General features: G+C 40.1%; 1 protein-coding gene across 1 annotated transcript in view; it reads right to left on the bottom strand.

The window, feature by feature from the left end:
• The window catches only part of LOC123757792 (metabotropic glutamate receptor 6-like), a 636,685-nt gene that overhangs the window by 106,190 nt on the left and 512,355 nt on the right, over positions 1-18,140 (bottom strand). The window contains exons 7-8 of the mRNA XM_069338962.1: positions 2,358-2,532; positions 571-677 (exon numbers count right to left, since the gene is read on the bottom strand). Of these exons, the coding sequence (XP_069195063.1) occupies positions 571-677; positions 2,358-2,532 (282 nt within the window). The remainder of the gene's footprint in view (positions 1-570; positions 678-2,357; positions 2,533-18,140) is intronic.

Consider the following 18,140-nt stretch of genomic DNA (forward strand, 5'->3'; position numbering starts at 1 on the left):
TATATATATATATATATATAAATATGTGTGTGTGTGTAAATCACGAAAATTAACAAGTGATGAAAATTGTGACAGTGTCAGACTACCGAGGAAGAATTGAAACGGGAATTTCCGTAAGAACTTTCGTATAATAATACATCTTCAGAAGGAAGGATTCCATTCCTTCCTCCGTAGTCTGACACTGTCACATTTTTCATCACGTGTTAATTTTCGTTATTTCGTGACCCCTGAACTATAGCCCCCATGACCCAAACCCGTGAACTATAGCCCCCATGACCCAGACCCGTGAACTATAGCCCCCATGACCCAGACCCGTGAACTATAGCCCCCATGACCCAGACCACAGAACTATAGCCCCCATGACCCAGACCCGTGAACTATAGCCCCCATGACCCAGACCCGTGAACTATAGCCCCCATGACCCAGACCCGTGAACTATAGCCCCCATGACCCAGACCACAGAACTATAGCCCCCATGACCCAGACCACAGAACTATAGCCCCCATGACCCAGACCCGTGAACTATAGCCCCCATGACCCAGACCACAGAAGTAACCAAGAGATACTCACCGATAAAGACCACCTTTCTGAGGTAGAAGAGAAGCTGTTCCCCGTTGATTGGGTCCATGAGGTGACAGAGGCCGGCCCGCCCCCCACACAGCTCCTTGTGCATGTCCCTGAAGAAGAAGAAGATAACGAGAAGAGGACCTGAACCCAGGTGTGGGAAGTTATCCTGCTCATGGGAGTCCTACGGCTGGTCGAAGGACTCCTTGTGCTGTTGTGGGAATGGGATCTTATTGCTAATTGGACAGTGCTGCTGCTGCTGCTTGGATGAGGGTCTGCTGCTCCTTGGCTGAGGGTCTGCTGCTCCTTGGCTGAGGGTCTGCTGCTCCTTGGCTAAGGGTCTGCTGCTACTTAAAGAGGCTCCTTCTGCTGTTTGTTGGAAGATTTGAATGCTTGGTGAATCTAGTGATATTACTGGTGATCGGTCTCTTTGTGGGGAGGGAGGTCCTACGGATGTTTGTCTTTCTGTGTGTGTGTGTGTGTGTGTGTGAGAGAGAGAGAGAGAGAGAGAGAACATCAGGAAGGCGAACACAAGGTACCATCTTTAAGGTGAAATCCTGCAAAAGCCAAATAGAGAGAAACATCTGGGGGTTGATATCACACCAAACCTGTCCCAAGACGCTACATCAAAATGATATCATCAGCGGCATATGCTAGATTGGCCAACGTAAGAACTGCCTTTAGAAACTTGTGTAAGGAATCCTATTCCACTTATGTTAAACCAATCCTGGAGTACGCAACTCCAGCCTGGACTCCATACCTAATTAAACACAAAACAAAGTTAGAGAAGTTGAGCGGTATGCCACCAGAGTAAGCAGGTGCAGCATGGAGTCTGTATCTCGTCAAGCACAAAACAAAATTGGAGAAGGTTTAGAGGAATGCCACTAGACTAGTACCTGCGCTGAGCGGTATGAGCTATGAGGAGAGACTACAGGAAGTAAACTTGACGTTGCTAGAAGACAAGAGTTAGGGGAGACATAATCACCACATATAAAATTCTCAGAGGAATTAATAGGGTAGATAGAGAAATTAGAAAGAACTTTGTCAGTTTCAGAGCAGTTAACAGATGCATTAGGCAATTATGTGGTGGTTTCCTTGAGGTTACCTTGAGGTGCTTCCGGGGCTTAGCGTCCCCGCGGCCCGGTCGTCGACCAGGCCTCCTGGTTGCTGGACTGATACACCAGGCTGTTGGACGCGGCTGCTCGCAGCCTGACGTATGAGTCACAGCCTGGTTGATCAGGTATCCTTTGGAGGTGCTTATCCAGTTCTCTCTTGAACACTGTGAGGGGTCGGCCAGTTATGCCCCTTATGTGGAGGCAGACTCCATACACAGTTTCATATATGGATATGATAGAGCCAAAAAGGCTCAGGAATCTCTACACCGGTTGATTGGCTGTTGAGAGGTGGGACCAAAGAGCCGAAGCTCAACCCCCGCAAGCACAACTAGGTGAGTACACATGGTGAGAAAGCAGGACAAGAGGACACAGGTGGAAGCACCAATGAGCCAAAAGGACCTAAGTACTCGTACCCTGTACGGGGCCCCGTTAACACGTGGAATGCTCTAAAACAGGAAGCTGGTGATGCCGTCTCCATCCACAACTTTAAGTCCCAATTCGATAAAGAATTTGCAAGTCAGAGTAGTCAGGTTGTAAGGCAAGAGTTACAAGGCCGGTAGGCGGGGTATACAGATTCCCAGGTATACTCCATACAGGTATACCTCCCAGACTATACAGGTATACCTCACTTCCCCGTGGACACTGACAAGTACTGGTTGGTAAGGACAAAGGACCCACCTGAAGGCGTAACCAAACGCCATAACCGCGTCCGACACGAACTGGAGCTGGGCCTCGAACTGGGTGTTCTTCTCGGTAAGCTTCTCCTGGCCAGTACACAGGCTGGCGTAGTCCCCGTTGTAGGGCGTCCGTTGACCCCCGGGGTACCGGCACTTGAAGTGGTCCTCCCAGTACTCTGTAGCACACGAGTCGTACTGGTGAGGGGTACTGGCGATGGCTGGTCACAGTGTTGTGGTATAGTGTAGTATATGGTGGTATAGTGTGGCAGTACTGGTATATGGTGGTATAGTGTGGCAGTACTGGTATATGGTGGTATAGTGTGGCAGTACTGGTATATGGTGGTATAGTGTGGCAGTACTGGTATATGGTGGTATAGTGTGGCAGTACTGGTATATGGTGGTATAGTGTGGCAGTACTGGTATATGGTGGTATAGTGTGGCAGTACTGGTATATGGTGGTATAGTGTGGCAGTACTGGTATATGGTGGTATAGTGTGGCAGTACTGGTATATGGTGGTATAGTGTGGCAGTACTGGTATATGGTGGTATAGTGTGGCAGTACTGGTATATGGTGGTATAGTGTGGCAGTACTGGTATATGGTGGTATAGTGTGGCAGTACTGGTATATGGTGGTATAGTGTGGCAGTACTGGTATATGGTGGTATAGTGTGGCAGTACTGGTATATGGTGGTATAGTGTGGCAGTACTGGTATATGGTGGTATAGTGTGGCAGTACTGGTATATGGTGGTATAGAGTGGCAGTACTGGTATATGGTGGTATAGTGTGGCAGTACTGGTATATGGTGGTATAGTGTGGCAGTACTGGTATATGGTGGTATAGAGTGGCAGTACTGGTATATGGTGGTATAGTGTAGCAGTACTGGTATATGGTGGTATAGTGTGGCAGTACTGGTATATGGTGGTATAGTGTAGCAGTACTGGTATATGGTGGTATAGTGTGGCAGTACTGGTATATGGTGGTATAGAGTGGCAGTACTGGTATATGGTGGTATAGTGTCGCAGTGCTGGTATATGGTGGTAGTGTGGTACATAATAGAGACGGGGAGGTATAGTTCTGGCATGATGGTGTAGTGAACTAGTGTGGTGTTGTGGTGGAGTAAGAGTGTGGTGGTATAATGTCTGGTTATAGTGACCCTGGTGGACCTGCTGTTAACATATGGGGGTTAAAGTGGAAGCTCTCGGAGGAGTACTCCCAGTACCTCAACGTTAGTACTTCATATTGCCCATCTTCTTGGTCATTCTTGCGCTCTCTCTCTCTCTCTCTCTCTCTCGCTCTCGCTCTCTCTCTCCCTTGCTCTCTCTCTCTCCCTTGCTCTCTCTCTCTCCCTTGCTCTCTCTCTCTCCCTTGCTCTATCTCTCTCCCTTGCTCTCTCTCTCTCTCTCTCTCTCTCTCTCTCTCTCTCTCTCTCTCTCTCTCTCTCTCTCTCTCTCTCTCTCTCTCTTACTCTCTCTCTTGCTCTTTCTCTCTCTCTCTCTCTCTCTCTCTCTCTCTCTCTCTCTCTCTCTCTCTCTCTCTCTCTCTTACTCTCTCTCTTGCTCTTTCTCTCTCTCTCTCTCTCTCTCTCTCTCTCTCTCTCTCTCTCTCTCTCTCTCTCTCTCTTACTCTCTCTCTCTCTTGCTCTTTCTCTCTCTCTCTCGCTCTCTCTACTGCGTCAGCTTGAGGGAGCGGAGCATTGTTCTGAATAAACCAACATTTCTTCCCCCAAGATGTTGATCTTAGGTTCACTGAGGAAGACCTCGAGTCTCCACCAGTAGCAGACAAACAGAATCTCAGATTTTCTTTTAACAACACGAGTCAAAGTTTACCCCCAGGCACAAAGCCCGGATAACACAGCCCATCTTCCTAAACTGAAAGTACTTACTGTAACATATTGGGTGGAGAGTGCTATACGGACTCTCACTTCAAGAGGACGCTTCGTCTCTGCTGCCAGCCAGCAGAGACGAAGCTGCATCTTATTCTCGCAGTTCCCAAGGCGACTGAGATAATGTTGAGACACCGGAAATACACACAAGAACGATTGTGTATCCGGACAACAGAGTACAAGAGCGTGATGGAAACAGGGATATGGATATTCAGGATAAAGGAAAGAGGAAATATGGATATCATTCAGCCCGACGGCTGAAAGATATCCATATTTTAAGCTGATATACTTGATGGTAATAAACTAGCAGCTATTATCCCTAGCATGGAATGTTTAAGGAGATGAAGTTATGAAAGAAAATTAGTAGTCCAGAGGCAGAGCAAAGAATTGGCTACATAGGTTAATTCAGTGGGTCTGAGACATGAAACTAAACCCTTATAAAGACAGCTAAGTTTGTGCGCTTTTAGCACATGGTCTGCAATACAACACAGGTACATTATTCATAACATCATAACATTATTCAGCCTTCCCGGAGTCATATTCATCCACACCCAGCATGACCTCCAGGGAGTCATACCCACACCCAGCATGAAGACCCTCCAGTGAGTCATACCCACACCCAGCATGAAGACCCTCCAGTGAGTCATACCCACACCCAGCATGAAGAACCTCCAGGGAGTCATACCCACACCCAGCATGAAGAACCTCCAGGGAGTCATACCCACACCCAGCATGAAGAACCTCCAGGGAGTCATACCCACACCCAGCATGAAGACCCTCCAGGGAGTCATACCCACACCCAGCATGAAGACCCTCCAGGGAGTCATACCCACACCCAGCATGAAGAACCTCCAAGGAGTCATACCCACACCCAGCATGAAGACCCTCCAGGGAGTCACACCCACACCCAGCATGAAGACCCTCTAGGGAGTCACACCCACACCCAGCATGAAGACCCTCCAGGGAGTCACACCCACACCCAGCATGAAGAACCTCCAGGGAGTCACACCCACACCCAGCATGAAGAACCTCCAGGGAGTCACACCCACACCCAGCATGAAGAACCTCCAGGGAGTCACACCCACACCCAGCATGAAGACCCTCCAGGGAGTCACACCCACACCCAGCATGAAGAACCTCCAGGGAGTCACACCCACACCCAGCATGAAGAACCTCCAGGGAGTCACACCCACACCCAGCACGAAGAACCTCCAGGGAGTCACACCCACACACTGCATGAAGAACCTCCAGGTAGTCACACCCACACCCAGCATGAAGAACCTCCAGGGAGTCACACCCACACCCAGCATGAAGAACCTCCAGGGAATACTTAATTTATGTTAGGATGTATAAAGATGAGTAATAAATGTGATATGTTTGATGTGTCTTTTAATGCATTATTATAGTTATGCAAGATGGCGCCTGGTCTAGGTCTGATGTCATACTGGGCAGCAAAGGTACACAGTCATGTGATCTTCTATATCCAGTGGGAATCGACTTGTGATGGTGTCATTGAACCTGTTCCTGACTGCATTACGTCACTTGCCTGTTTAATGTCATGCAGTATATGTGCTCAACCTTTGTGCTCTGTGGCCATCAGAGCTGAACTGACTAAAGCTCACGGTTACATTGGTCTCTGTGTTACCACTTAGCAGTCATGATGGAAGATCTGGTTATTTCGTGGACAAAAAAGGTCGAAGTGCGGCGGGAGGATGCTGCTGTTCCCAGCACGTTCTCTTGATTTGCCACTCCATACAAAAAATCTATCATCCCAACCTAACAAGAAATGTACGAACCCAAGCGACCCACCAAACATATTGACTCCGTGGCTTAAAAACAAAAGGTAGATTTTGTAAGTTAGTGCTTTTCATAGTAGGTTAGATATGTAGCGTTGATTGTCATAACGTAAAATATGTGACCTTAGTTGAGACGACGGGTTGTTGTTACAGCAGCCAATGTAACGCACTCTGTACAACACTTCTGTATTTTAACAAGAAGTCATCTTGTGAGTGAAGGATTATCGTGAAGAATTAGAATCACACTGTATTCTGTACACCAGGTCACCTACCACCACCTACCACTCTATACCAGGCACTGAGTGAATTAGCAAGATGAAACCAGTTTCCCAGAGATTGTTTATCTCTCGTAACACGTACATTAGCAAGGAGGTTCCCTGCAGCTCTGGATAAGATATGCAAATTGCTTGAATCGTTGGGGCGTAATTTTTAACATTAAACAGCACAAATAACAGCCACGGACCGTACAAGAGCGTGCATTGATAATCCGTTATTGTTACGGACCCAAATCCAGCGTCCGAGCCTGGAGCAGTGACGACCACGCCATCTGTGGGTCAGCTCCCGAAACCCCCTCCAAATGGACGACGACACCTGGTGAGGACGAGGTGTACTGGCCACCAGGGCCAGTTTCCAGTCCTGTTCAGCTCACAACACAGCCGCTGCCGACCTCTGGTGAGGTGGTGCTCAGACGACAACGCCATCTATGGAGTGGATAGGTGGGCGTTTGGGTCTGAGCCTGTAAGTGAGGTGCTTTAGTGTGTCCCTGTTATTGATGACGTGTCTGCTTACAGAGTCGACTTGGGACTGCTGTAATGGAAGTTGAGTCAGTCTACCCAAGGCAGCCGTCTCGTCACCAAGTGTTTACTGCAGCAGCTGTGAGTCACCCCCCGGATGAACACTGTGGTGTTACCCTGCCTGTGAAGCGGCAGTTGAAGGATTGTCATACCCGGGACTGACTGGTGGAGACACTTAACCACTGGGGTGTTGTGGAAAGGAGAGTGATCTGTGGTATCACACGAGGCTCCTGACTAGGGCGCGACCCTAGTATCGCTCATGGAGTGGCCTAACTAGCGTCGCTAATTTGGAACCTGCCAGCTATCTGCTGGACTTGTGGTTGACGGCCTCCACGACGGTGCCCCCAGTGGAACTGTGTTTTGGCTGGCCTGTGGCCGGGGTAGACTCAAGATTCTCGAAGGATTCGTCGTGAGGCCACGAGAGCACCAAGAGCTTGGCACCGTGAAGATCCAGAGTCTTCAGAGGAAGACAACCGTGTAGATAATAGTGTTTATACCCCCCTTGTGTAATCTTCTTATTTATATTTATTGGTGAAGGTGTTAATTATAATATTAAGTTTTTGCCTTTCTTTCCCTTCCCCTTTTATTTTACTTGCGTTACGGATCACATCCCTTGAAAGCCACTACTGGCTTGGGGCCAGATACCCTTCCTCTAACAACATCAGAGTAAGAACCCGATTGCGACCCGAGAGGGCCGTAACAGTTATCTAATAAACAAGAGATTAATTCAGTTATCACCTCAAGTAATAATGGAAAAAAAGCCAATATATATAATCACCTGAGCGCTTCACTAGGCAGCATCACTATAAATCTGAGGAATTATTACGTAGCTTGTCGCTATGATCTCCTATACTATTATATATTAAACGCACTATTGTGAACATATATATATATATATATATATATATATATATATATATATGTTGAAAACGGCATAAAGTTTTAGATTTATGAATCTGGCACGAATCTTATCAATATTCCATATGTTTTTCTTCATTGAAGCAGAAAGTTAAAAAAATAACTCTTCAAAGTTCGTTTTTACTTTATATTTGGGTCTGACGCCTGTTGATATGAGTAGTGTGGATGACAACGCACAGAACAATTTTTTTTCTAGGGAAAAAATGTTCTGTGTGAGTCAAGGTTTTGAGGTCCAAAATCACGCGTGTGAGTCAGGGTTTTCAGGTTCCAAAATCACGCGTGTGAGTCAGGGTTTTGAGGTCCAATATCCCACGTGTGAGCCAGGGTTTTTCAGGTAAATTTTGTCAGTCACAGATTTTAGAAGTAAGGAATTCTTATGATGAAATAATGTCATACGAGTTTGTTAAGAGTTCTTATGGGAGAAATTCAAAATCGTGTTTATGAGCCAGGGTTTTTCAGGTAAATTTGTCAGTCATAGATTTGGAATTCTTATGATGAAATAATGTCATACAAGTTTGTTAAAGTTCTTATGATGAAAATAATGTCATACAAGTTTTGTTAAGAGTTCTTATGGGATTCTTACTTAGAAACTAGTATATTGCTATATAACTAAATCATTTTCCTGCCCCCTCCCCCCCCCCTGCATCTCCTGCTCATACATCACACCCCTCCCTCCCCCTTACCTCGCAATCTGTCGCCGCACCTGTGTTTACCTTACGGTCCCAGTCAGACGCGGCCTTCAGGTTACCTCTTTAATCTTATCTTCTCCAAAATATGTGGACCATCCCTCTCTCTCTCTCTCTCTCTTCCTATTTCCTTAAAGCTATTTTCAGAGTTTCAAATAGTCATAGAAGTTTATTTATATGTTTATGACAGAATTTGTAAAAAGACCATTTTCAGAGAATATTGTCTTAGATGTTTTGTTAAGGAAAACAGACAACTTAGCCATAACATTTAGTTTTATATCCATTTACGGCTATTTCACCTGTAAAGACCAAAATTGAACAGAGCCCAGTTATAGACAGAATTTCGTCAGAGTCCATTTTATACCTTAAAATGAACAGAGTCCACTTTGTGAGCAAAATTAGTCAGAGACAGTTTTAAGCTCAAATTTCATCAGAGTCCAATTATCAACAGAAATTCGTCACAGTCCAGTTTGCTAGCAAAATTCGTCAGTCCTGTAATCTGTGAAAATTTGACAGAGTCCATTTTATACCCAATTTTCGTCAGAGTCCAGTTTATACAGAAAATTCGCCAGAGTCCACTTTGAGAGCAAAATTCATCAGAGTCCAGTTCTTGATCGAAATTAATCAGAGTCCAATTGAAGACCCAAATTTGACAGAGACCACATTTTCGCTACTAGCAGTCCAATCCCCCTGAAATTTTAAACAGTCATATTTCAGTTGTAGTAAATAAGATCAAGTCAGTTACTGAGCTCCAGCTCTCGTCCCCCACCCTACTCCCCCCTCAAGTCTTTGTTAATACCCTATCAATTCCCCTGAAATTTTTACCCTCTGTATTTCAGACACCGTAAATAAGATCAAAAACAGTTAACGAGCTCCAGCTCTCGTCCCCACCTTAGTTATCTCTCGTATCTTTGTAAATAACCCATCAATTTCCCTGAAATTTTTACCCTCTGTATTTCAGACATAGTAAATATGATGTAAACAATTATAAAACTCTAGCTCTTGTCCTCTGTCCAAGTTCACTCCTGTAAATTCATTACTATCAGTCCAAATCCCCCTGAGATTTAAACACCTAACTACATTTTCAGACATAGTAAATAAAAGCCAGTTCAGTTATCAAGTTTCAACTCTTGTCCCCCAGCTTAGTTCATTTTGTACAAGTTCTTTATTTTCCAACTAAATCACCTGAGATTTAAGATCACCTTATTTCTAACGTAGTAAAATTATTCAGGGCATTAGCCAAGCTCCATTTCCTCTGTCTTAGATCATCGAACATAATTATATCCGATCAAGACCCTCTCCAGCCTATCTCTTTATCAGAGTAATCACCTTACCCTTTCCCTCCCTTACCTTCTCATCCCCAACGTATCCAAACCTTCAATAATCATACTGTATTTGCATATTTTCTCTATATTCAGCTGTGTTCTTCACATCTTTTTCCATGTTTTCTGTGTTCACTCCATGTTCTACAAATGTTCACAGCATGCTCAGTTCAAATTTTTCTACCATTTTCCCCGTATTTTCACTATGTTCTTTGTCATGTTTTCATGTACATCATATGTTCTCTGTATAACTTTTATACTCAATATTCATGTTCTCAATGTTCTTAGCTTGTTCCTCACATGTTCAGTGTTCATTCTTTGTATTCCCTATGTTCCTTATCATGTCTTCATATACTCTATAAGTTCATATTCCCTGCATGTTCACTCTATTCATCAACTTTTTTCTTACATGTTTTCTGTGTTCACCGTATGTTCACTGTGTTCATTCCCTTAATTAACCTCAATTTTTTTTATGTTCTTTGTTTCTTTAAACCAATTTGTTTCTTCCAATCACTAACTAGTTCTTTGTCAAATATTATCATCGGCAATACAGTTCCCTCAACAATTTTAGTCACCCAGTTTTATTTGCAAAACTATGTCAAAGTAATTCTCGTAGTCAACTTAATAGTTCTACAACCCTGTTCTTAAACAAATCTACACTCTATTCAGTTCCAAATTTACAAAGACAAACCTTTCTTGTAACTTCTTAACTAAAAATCTTTCGCCAATCAACTAAAACATAGTCACTTTCGTCATTTCTCAACTAAACTTATTATCCAATCAACCAAAAAATAGTAAGACTAAATCTCATTCAACTCGGTTCTTAACTAAAACAACCTTTCTCTTAGCTAAAAATCGTCAAAGGAATCTTACCATCACTGTTCTTAACTAAAATAACCTTTCTCGTAGCAAATATAGTCAAGGGAAACGTTTCCAATACTGTTCATAACTAACTTTATCCATTGTCATTCAACTAAAAATAGTCTTGTTCATCATTTCGTAACAGCCATTATGTTTTCGTCAAGTAAGTAAATATAGTCAAAGATATCTATCATCGTCGTTCTTGACTGACATTTATACTTTTTGGAGCACTAAAATAGTCACTGTCGTCATATTTTTTCTTGTCTTTCCTCAACTAAAATAGTAAAATGTAACTTTTTCAACACTTTCGTAAAAATTATATGTCGTTTAGTAAGAAAAATAGTCAAAGGTGCTCTCCGTAACACCAAAGTTATTCCTTAAGAAATCAAAGACACTCTTCAATACATCAAGGACTTACTCAAAGACACCAAAGTTGCACTCAAAGACATCCTTTGAGACATCAAAGACATCCTTTAAGACATCAAAGACACCTCTCGAGGCATCAAAGACACTCTCAAACACACCAAAAGGCACTCTTCGTTCATCAAACTTATTCTCAGAGATATCTAAAGTTATTCTCAGAACAATCAAAAGTTATTCTAAGACAACAAAAGTTATTCTCAGAGCTACCCAAAGCTATTCTCAGAGTCATCAAAGCTATTCTCAGAGTCATCAAAGTTGTTCGAAAAGACGTTAAAAATTCATCTCAGTCATCAAACTTGTTCTCAAAGTCATCAAAGTTGATCTCAGAGTTAACAAAGGTAATCTCTAACTCACTCTCGTTCATCAAAGTTGTTTCAAAGACATCAAAGTTAATCTCAGAGTTATCCAAAGATATTCTCATGTCCACAAAAGTTATTCTGAGCTATCAAAGTTAATCTCAGACATCTTCGTTCATAAAAGTTATTCTAAGAGCTATCAAAAGTTATTCTCAGTCATGATGTTATTCTCTAAGTAACCTTCCGTTCATCAAAATCATTCTCAGAGTCATCAAAAGTTATTCTTAGAGTCACCTTCGTTATTCAAAGAAGCCTTCTGAGACATCCTCGTTCAACAAAACTGTCCTCAGAGCCATCAAAAAAGTTAAATACAGTCATCAAAGTTATTCTCTAAGTATCTTTTCGTTCATCAGAGAAGCTTTCTAAGACATCTTTGTCCATCAATGTTGTTCTCTAAGACATCAATGTTGTTCTCTAAGACATCAAAGATGTTCTCTAAATCATAAAAGTTAATCTCTAAGTCACCTTCGTTCATTAGAGAAACTTTCCAATCCATCTTCGTTGATCAAAGTTATTCTCAGAGTCATCAAAGTGATCTCTAATTCATCTTCGTTCTCCAAAAAGTTGTTCTCTATGACACCTTCGTTCATCATGTTATTCTTTAAGACATCTTCAGTCATAAAATTTCTCTCCAAAATGTAACTAGTTTAGCTTTTCATACCAAACCTGCACTTCTGTTAAAATATATTTTCTTAGTCGCTTTACCCTAAAACTGTTCTCTGAACTACACTGCTCAAACCTACGTAACCTATCCTCTCCACCCAATGTTACTTAGTTAACGTAACGTTCCTAAACCTAACTTTACCTATCCTAACATAACTTACCTTACCTTACCTATCTTACCTAACCAAACCTAACTTACCTAACCTAACCTAACTTATCCTGCTTAACCTAACTTACCTACATTACCTAACTTAACCTGCTTAACTTAACTTTACCTATCCTATCCTAACTTACCTTACCTTACCTATATTACCTAACTTACCTAACCTAACTTATCCTACTTAACCTAACTTACCTACATTACCTAACTTAACCTGCTTAACCTACCTTACCTTACCTATCTTACCTAATTACCTAACCTAACCTAACTTATCCTGCTTAACCTAACTTACCTACCTTACCTAACTTAACCTGCTTAACCTAACTTAACCTAACCTAACCTGCTTAACCTAACTTACATAACTTAACCTAACCTAACCTGCTTAATTAACCTAACTTACATAACTTATCCTAACTTAACTTACCTATCTTACCTAACTTACCTATCTTACCTAACTTACCTAACTTAACCTAACTTATCCTGCTTAACCTAAATTACCTACATTACCTGCTTAACCTAACTTACCTTACCTATCTTACCTATCTTACCTAACTTTACCTATCCTAACTTACCTTACCTTACCTATCTTACCTAACTTAATCTTACATTCCCAAACTGATGTATCCTAACTTATCTAGTCCAACCAGACATGATCTAACTTACATAATTATTCCTGCTTGTCTTTTGTGTTTCGTCAATCATTGTCTCATATTCATTAACTCATTTCAAGGGTTAATATCTCAAATGGACATTTTTGCATTTCAAGTGTTATTTGTTTAAGATTGGGTGTTTAACCATTTCAAAGGATTTTTGTTATATATGGGAATTTACTCATTTCAAGGGTTAATTTCTCAAATGGACATTTTTGCATTTCAAGTGTTATTTGTTTAAGATTGGGTGTTTAACCATTTCAAAGGATTTATGTTATATATGGGAATTTACTCGTTTCAAGGGCAAATTTCTCAAATGGTCATTTTTGCAGATCAAGGGTTATTTGTTAAAGTTCATCAAGTTGCTCATAAGTTGTATTTAGTAGGTTCTATCATATGTTCTTATTCCCCAACCCTTTAACCTAACCTTTCAGATGTAGTTTATTGTGTTTTTGACGTATTTGTTGAATATATTATTCTTTTCATAATCTTTCAGATGTAGTTTTGTTTCTCCTTTGTATATTTTTTCCCAAACCCACCATCCCACTTAACCTTCTTTCCTTCTTTTACTTTGTTTTCACATGTAAGTTCATTCTTTATCTTAGTAATAATAAAATTACAATAGAAGTTAAGTTAGGTAATGTAGGTAAGTTAGGTTAAGTAGGATAAGTTACGTTAGGTTAGGTAAGTTAGGTAATATAGGTAAGGTAAGTTAGGATAGGTAAAGTTAAGTTAAGCAGGTTAAGTTAGGTAATGTGGATAAGTTAGGTTAAGCAGGATAAGTTAGGTTAGGTTAGGTAAGTTAGGTAAGATAGGTAAGGTAAGGTAAGTTATGTTAGGATAGGTAAAGTTAGGTTTAGGAACGTTACGTTAACTAAGTAACATTGGGTGGAGAGGATAGGTTACGTAGGTTTGAGCAGTGTAGTTCAGAGAACAATTTTAGGGTAAAGCGACTAAGAAAATATATTTTAACAGAAGTGCAGGTTTGGTATGAAAAGCTGAACTAGTTACATTTTGGAGAGAAATTTTATGACTGAAGATGTCTTAAAGAATAACATGATGAACGAAGGTGTCTTAGAGAACAACTTTTTGGAGAACGAAGATGAATTAGAGATCACTTTGATGACTCTGAGAATAACTTTGATCAACGAAGATGGATTGGAAAGTTTCTCTAATGAACGAAGGTGACTTAGAGATTAACTTTTATGATTTAGAGAACATCTTTGATGTCTTAGAGAACAACATTGATGTCTTACAGAACAACATTGATGAACAAAGATGTCTTAGAAAGCTTCTCTGATGAACGAAAAGATACTTAAGAGAATAACTTTGATGACTGTATTTAACTTTTTTGATGGCTCTGAGGACAGTTTTGTTGAACGAGGATGTCTCAGAAGGCTTCTTTGAATAACGAAGGTGACTCTAAGAATAATGTTTGATGACTCTGAGAATGACTTTGATGAACGGAAGGTTACTTAGAGAATAACATATCATGACTGAGAATAACTTTTGATAGCTCTTAGAATAACTTTTATGAACGAAGATGTCTGAGATTAACTTTGATAGCTCAGAATAACTGTTGTGGACATGAGAATATCTTTGGATAACTCTGAGATTAACTTTGATGTCTTTGAAACAACTTTGATGAACGAAAGTGAGTTAGAGATTACCTTTGATAACTCTAAGATTAACTTTGATGACTTTGAGAACAAGTTTGATGACTGAGATGAATTTTTAACGTCTTTTGGAACTTTGATGACTCTGAGAACAGCTTTGATGACTCTGAGAATAGCTTTGGGTAGCTCTGAGAATAACTTTTGTTGTCTTAGAATAACTTTTGATTGTTCTGAGAATAACTTTAGATATCTCTGAGAATAAGTTTGATGAACGAAGAGTGCCTTTTGGTGTGTTTGAGAGTGTCTTTGATGCCTCGAGAGGTGTCTTTGATGTCTTAAAGGATGTCTTTGATGTCTCAAAGGATGTCTTTGAGTGCAACTTTGGTGTCTTTGAGTAAGTCCTTGATGTATTGAAGAGTGTCTTTGATTTCTTGAAGAGTAACTTTGGTGTTACGGAGAGCACCTTTGACTATTTTTCTTACTTAACGACATATAATTTTTACGAAAGTGCTGAAAAAGTTACATTTGACTATTTTTCTTACTTAGCGACATATAATTTTAGTTACGAAAGTGTTGAAAAAGTTACATTTGACTATTTTAGTTGAGGAAAGACAAGAAAAAATATGACGACAGTGACTATTTTAGTGCTCCACAAAGTATAAATGTCAGTTAAGAACGACGATGATAGATATCTTTGACTATATTTTCTTACTTGACGAAAACATAATGGCTGTTACGAAATGATGAACAAGACTATTTTTAGTTGAATGACAATGGATAAAGTTAGTTATGAACAGTATTGGAAACGTTTCCCTTGACTATTTTTGCTAAGAGAAAGCTTATTTTAGTTAAAAACAGTGATGGTAAGATTCCTTTGACGATTTTTAGCTAAGAGAAAGGTTGTTTTAGTTAAGAACCGTGTTGAATGAGATTAATCCTGACTATTTTTTGCTTGATTGGATAATAAGTTTAGTTGAGAAATGACGAAAGTGACTATGTTTTAGTTGATTGGCGAAAGATTTTTAGTTAAGAAGTTACAAGAAAGGTTTGTCTTTGTAAATTTGGAACTGAATAAAGTGTAGATTTGTTTAAGAACAGGGTTGTAGAACTATTAAGTTGACTACGAGAATTACTTTGACATAGTTTTGCAAATAAAACTGGGTGACTAAAATAGTTGAGGGAACGGTATTGCCGATGATAATATTTGACAAAGAACTAGTTAGTGATTGGAAGAAACAAATTGGTTTAAAGAAACAAAGAACATAAAAAAAATTGAGGCTAAGTAAGGGAATGAACACAGTGAACATACGGTGAACACAGAAAACATGTAAGAAAAAAGTTGATGAATAGAGTGAACATGCAGGGAATATGAACTTATAGAGAATATGAAGACATGATAAGGAACATAGGGAATACAAAGAATGAACACTGAACATGTGAAGAACAAGCAAAGAACATTGAGAACATGAATATTGAGTATAAAAGTTATACAGAGAACATATGATGTACATGAAAACATGACAAAGAACATAGTGAACATACGGGGAAAATGGTAGAAAAATTTGAACTGAGCATGCTGTGAACATTTGTAGAACATGGAGTGAACACAGAAAACATGGAAAAAGATGTGAAGAACACAGCTGAATATAGAGAAAATATGCAAATACAGTATGATTATTGAAGGTTTGGATACGTTGGGGATGAGAAGGTAAGGGAGGGAAAGGGTAAGGTGATTACTCTGATAAAGAGATAGGCTGGAGAGGGACTTGATCGGATATAATTATGTTCGATGATCTAAGACAGAGGAAATGGAGCTTGGATAATGCCCTGATTAATTTTACTACGTTAGAAATAAGGTGATCTTAAATCTCAGGTGATTTAGTTGGAAAATAAAGAACTTGTACAAAATGAACTAAGCTGGGGGACAAGAGTTGAAACTTGATAACTGAACTGGCTTTTATTTACTATGAAAATGTAGTTGGGTGTTTAAATCTCAGGGGGATTTGGACTGATAGTAATGAATTTACAGGAGTGAACTTGGACAGAGGACAAGAGCTAGAGTTTTATAATTGTTTACATCATATTTACTATGTCTGAAATACAGAGGGTAAAAATTTCCGGGAAATTGATGGGCTATTTACAAAGATACGAGAGAGAACTAAGGTGGGGACGAGAGCTGGAGCTCGTTAACTGTTTTTGATCTTATTTATGGTGTCTGAAATACAGAGGGTAAAAATTTCAGGGGAATTGATAGGGTATTAACAAAGACTTGAGGGGGGAGTAGGGTGGGGGACGAGAGCTGGAGCTCAGTAACTGACTTAATCTTATTTACTATGACTGAAATATGACTGTTTAAAATTTCAGGGGGATTGGACTGCTAGTAGCGAAAATGTGGTCTCTGTCAAATTTGGGTCTTCAATTGGACTCTGATTAATTTCGATCAAGAACTGGACTCTGATGAATTTTGCTCTCAAAGTGGACTCTGGCGAATTTTCTGTATAAACTGGACTCTGACGAAAATTGGGTATAAAATGGACTCTGTCAAATTTTCACAGATTACAGGACTCTGACGAATTTTGCTAGCAAACTGGACTCTGATGAATTTCTGTTGATAATTGGACTCTTATGAAATTTGAGCTTTAAACTGTCTCTGACTAATTTTGCTCACAAAGTGGACCTGTTCATTTTTTGGTATAAAATGGACTCTGACGAAATTCTGTCTATAACTGGGCTCTGTTCAATTTTGGTCTTTACAGGTGAAATAGCCGTAAATGGATATAAAACTAAATGTTATGTCTAAGTTGTCTGTTTTCCTTAACAAAACATCTAAGACAATATTCTCTGAAAATGGTCTTTTTACAAATTCGGTCATAAACATATAAATAAACTTCTATGATTATTTGAAACTCTGAAAATAGCTGTAAGGAAATAGGAAGAGAGAGAGAGAGAGAGAGAGGGACGGTCCAGATATTATGGAGAAGATAAGATAAGATTAAAGAGGTAACCTGAAGGCCGCGTCTGACTGGGACCGTAAGGTAAACACAGGTGCGGCGACAGATTGCGAGGTAAGGGGGAGGGAGGGGTGTGATGTATGAGCAGGAGATGCAGGGGGGGGGGAGGGGGGCAGGAAAATGATTTAGTTACTTAGAAACTAGTATATTGCTATATAAGAATCCCATAAGAACTCTTAACAAAACTCGTATGATACTATTTTCATCATAAGAACTTTAACAAACTCGTATGACATTATTTTCATCATAAGAACTTTAACAAACTTGTATGACATTATTTCATCAAAAGAATTCCAAATCTATGACTGACAAATTTACCTGAAAAACCCTGGCTCATAAACACAATTTTGAATTTCTCTCATAAGAACTCTTAACAAACTCGTATGACATTATTTCATCATAAGAATTCCTTTCTTCTAAAATCTGTGACTGGCAAAAATTACCTGAAAACCCCTGGCTCATAAACACGATTTTGAATTTCTCCCATAAGAACTTTTAACAAACTTCTAAAGTCTCTGAAATTATTTTCATCATAAAAACTTTTAACAACTTCTAAAATCTGTGACTGACAAAATTTACCTGAAAAACCCTGGCTCACACGTGGGATATTGGACCTCAAAACCCTGACTCACACGCTTGATTTTG

This window comes from Procambarus clarkii, chromosome 40, assembly GCF_040958095.1.
Source record: "Procambarus clarkii isolate CNS0578487 chromosome 40, FALCON_Pclarkii_2.0, whole genome shotgun sequence".
NCBI lineage: Eukaryota > Metazoa > Arthropoda > Malacostraca > Decapoda > Cambaridae > Procambarus > Procambarus clarkii.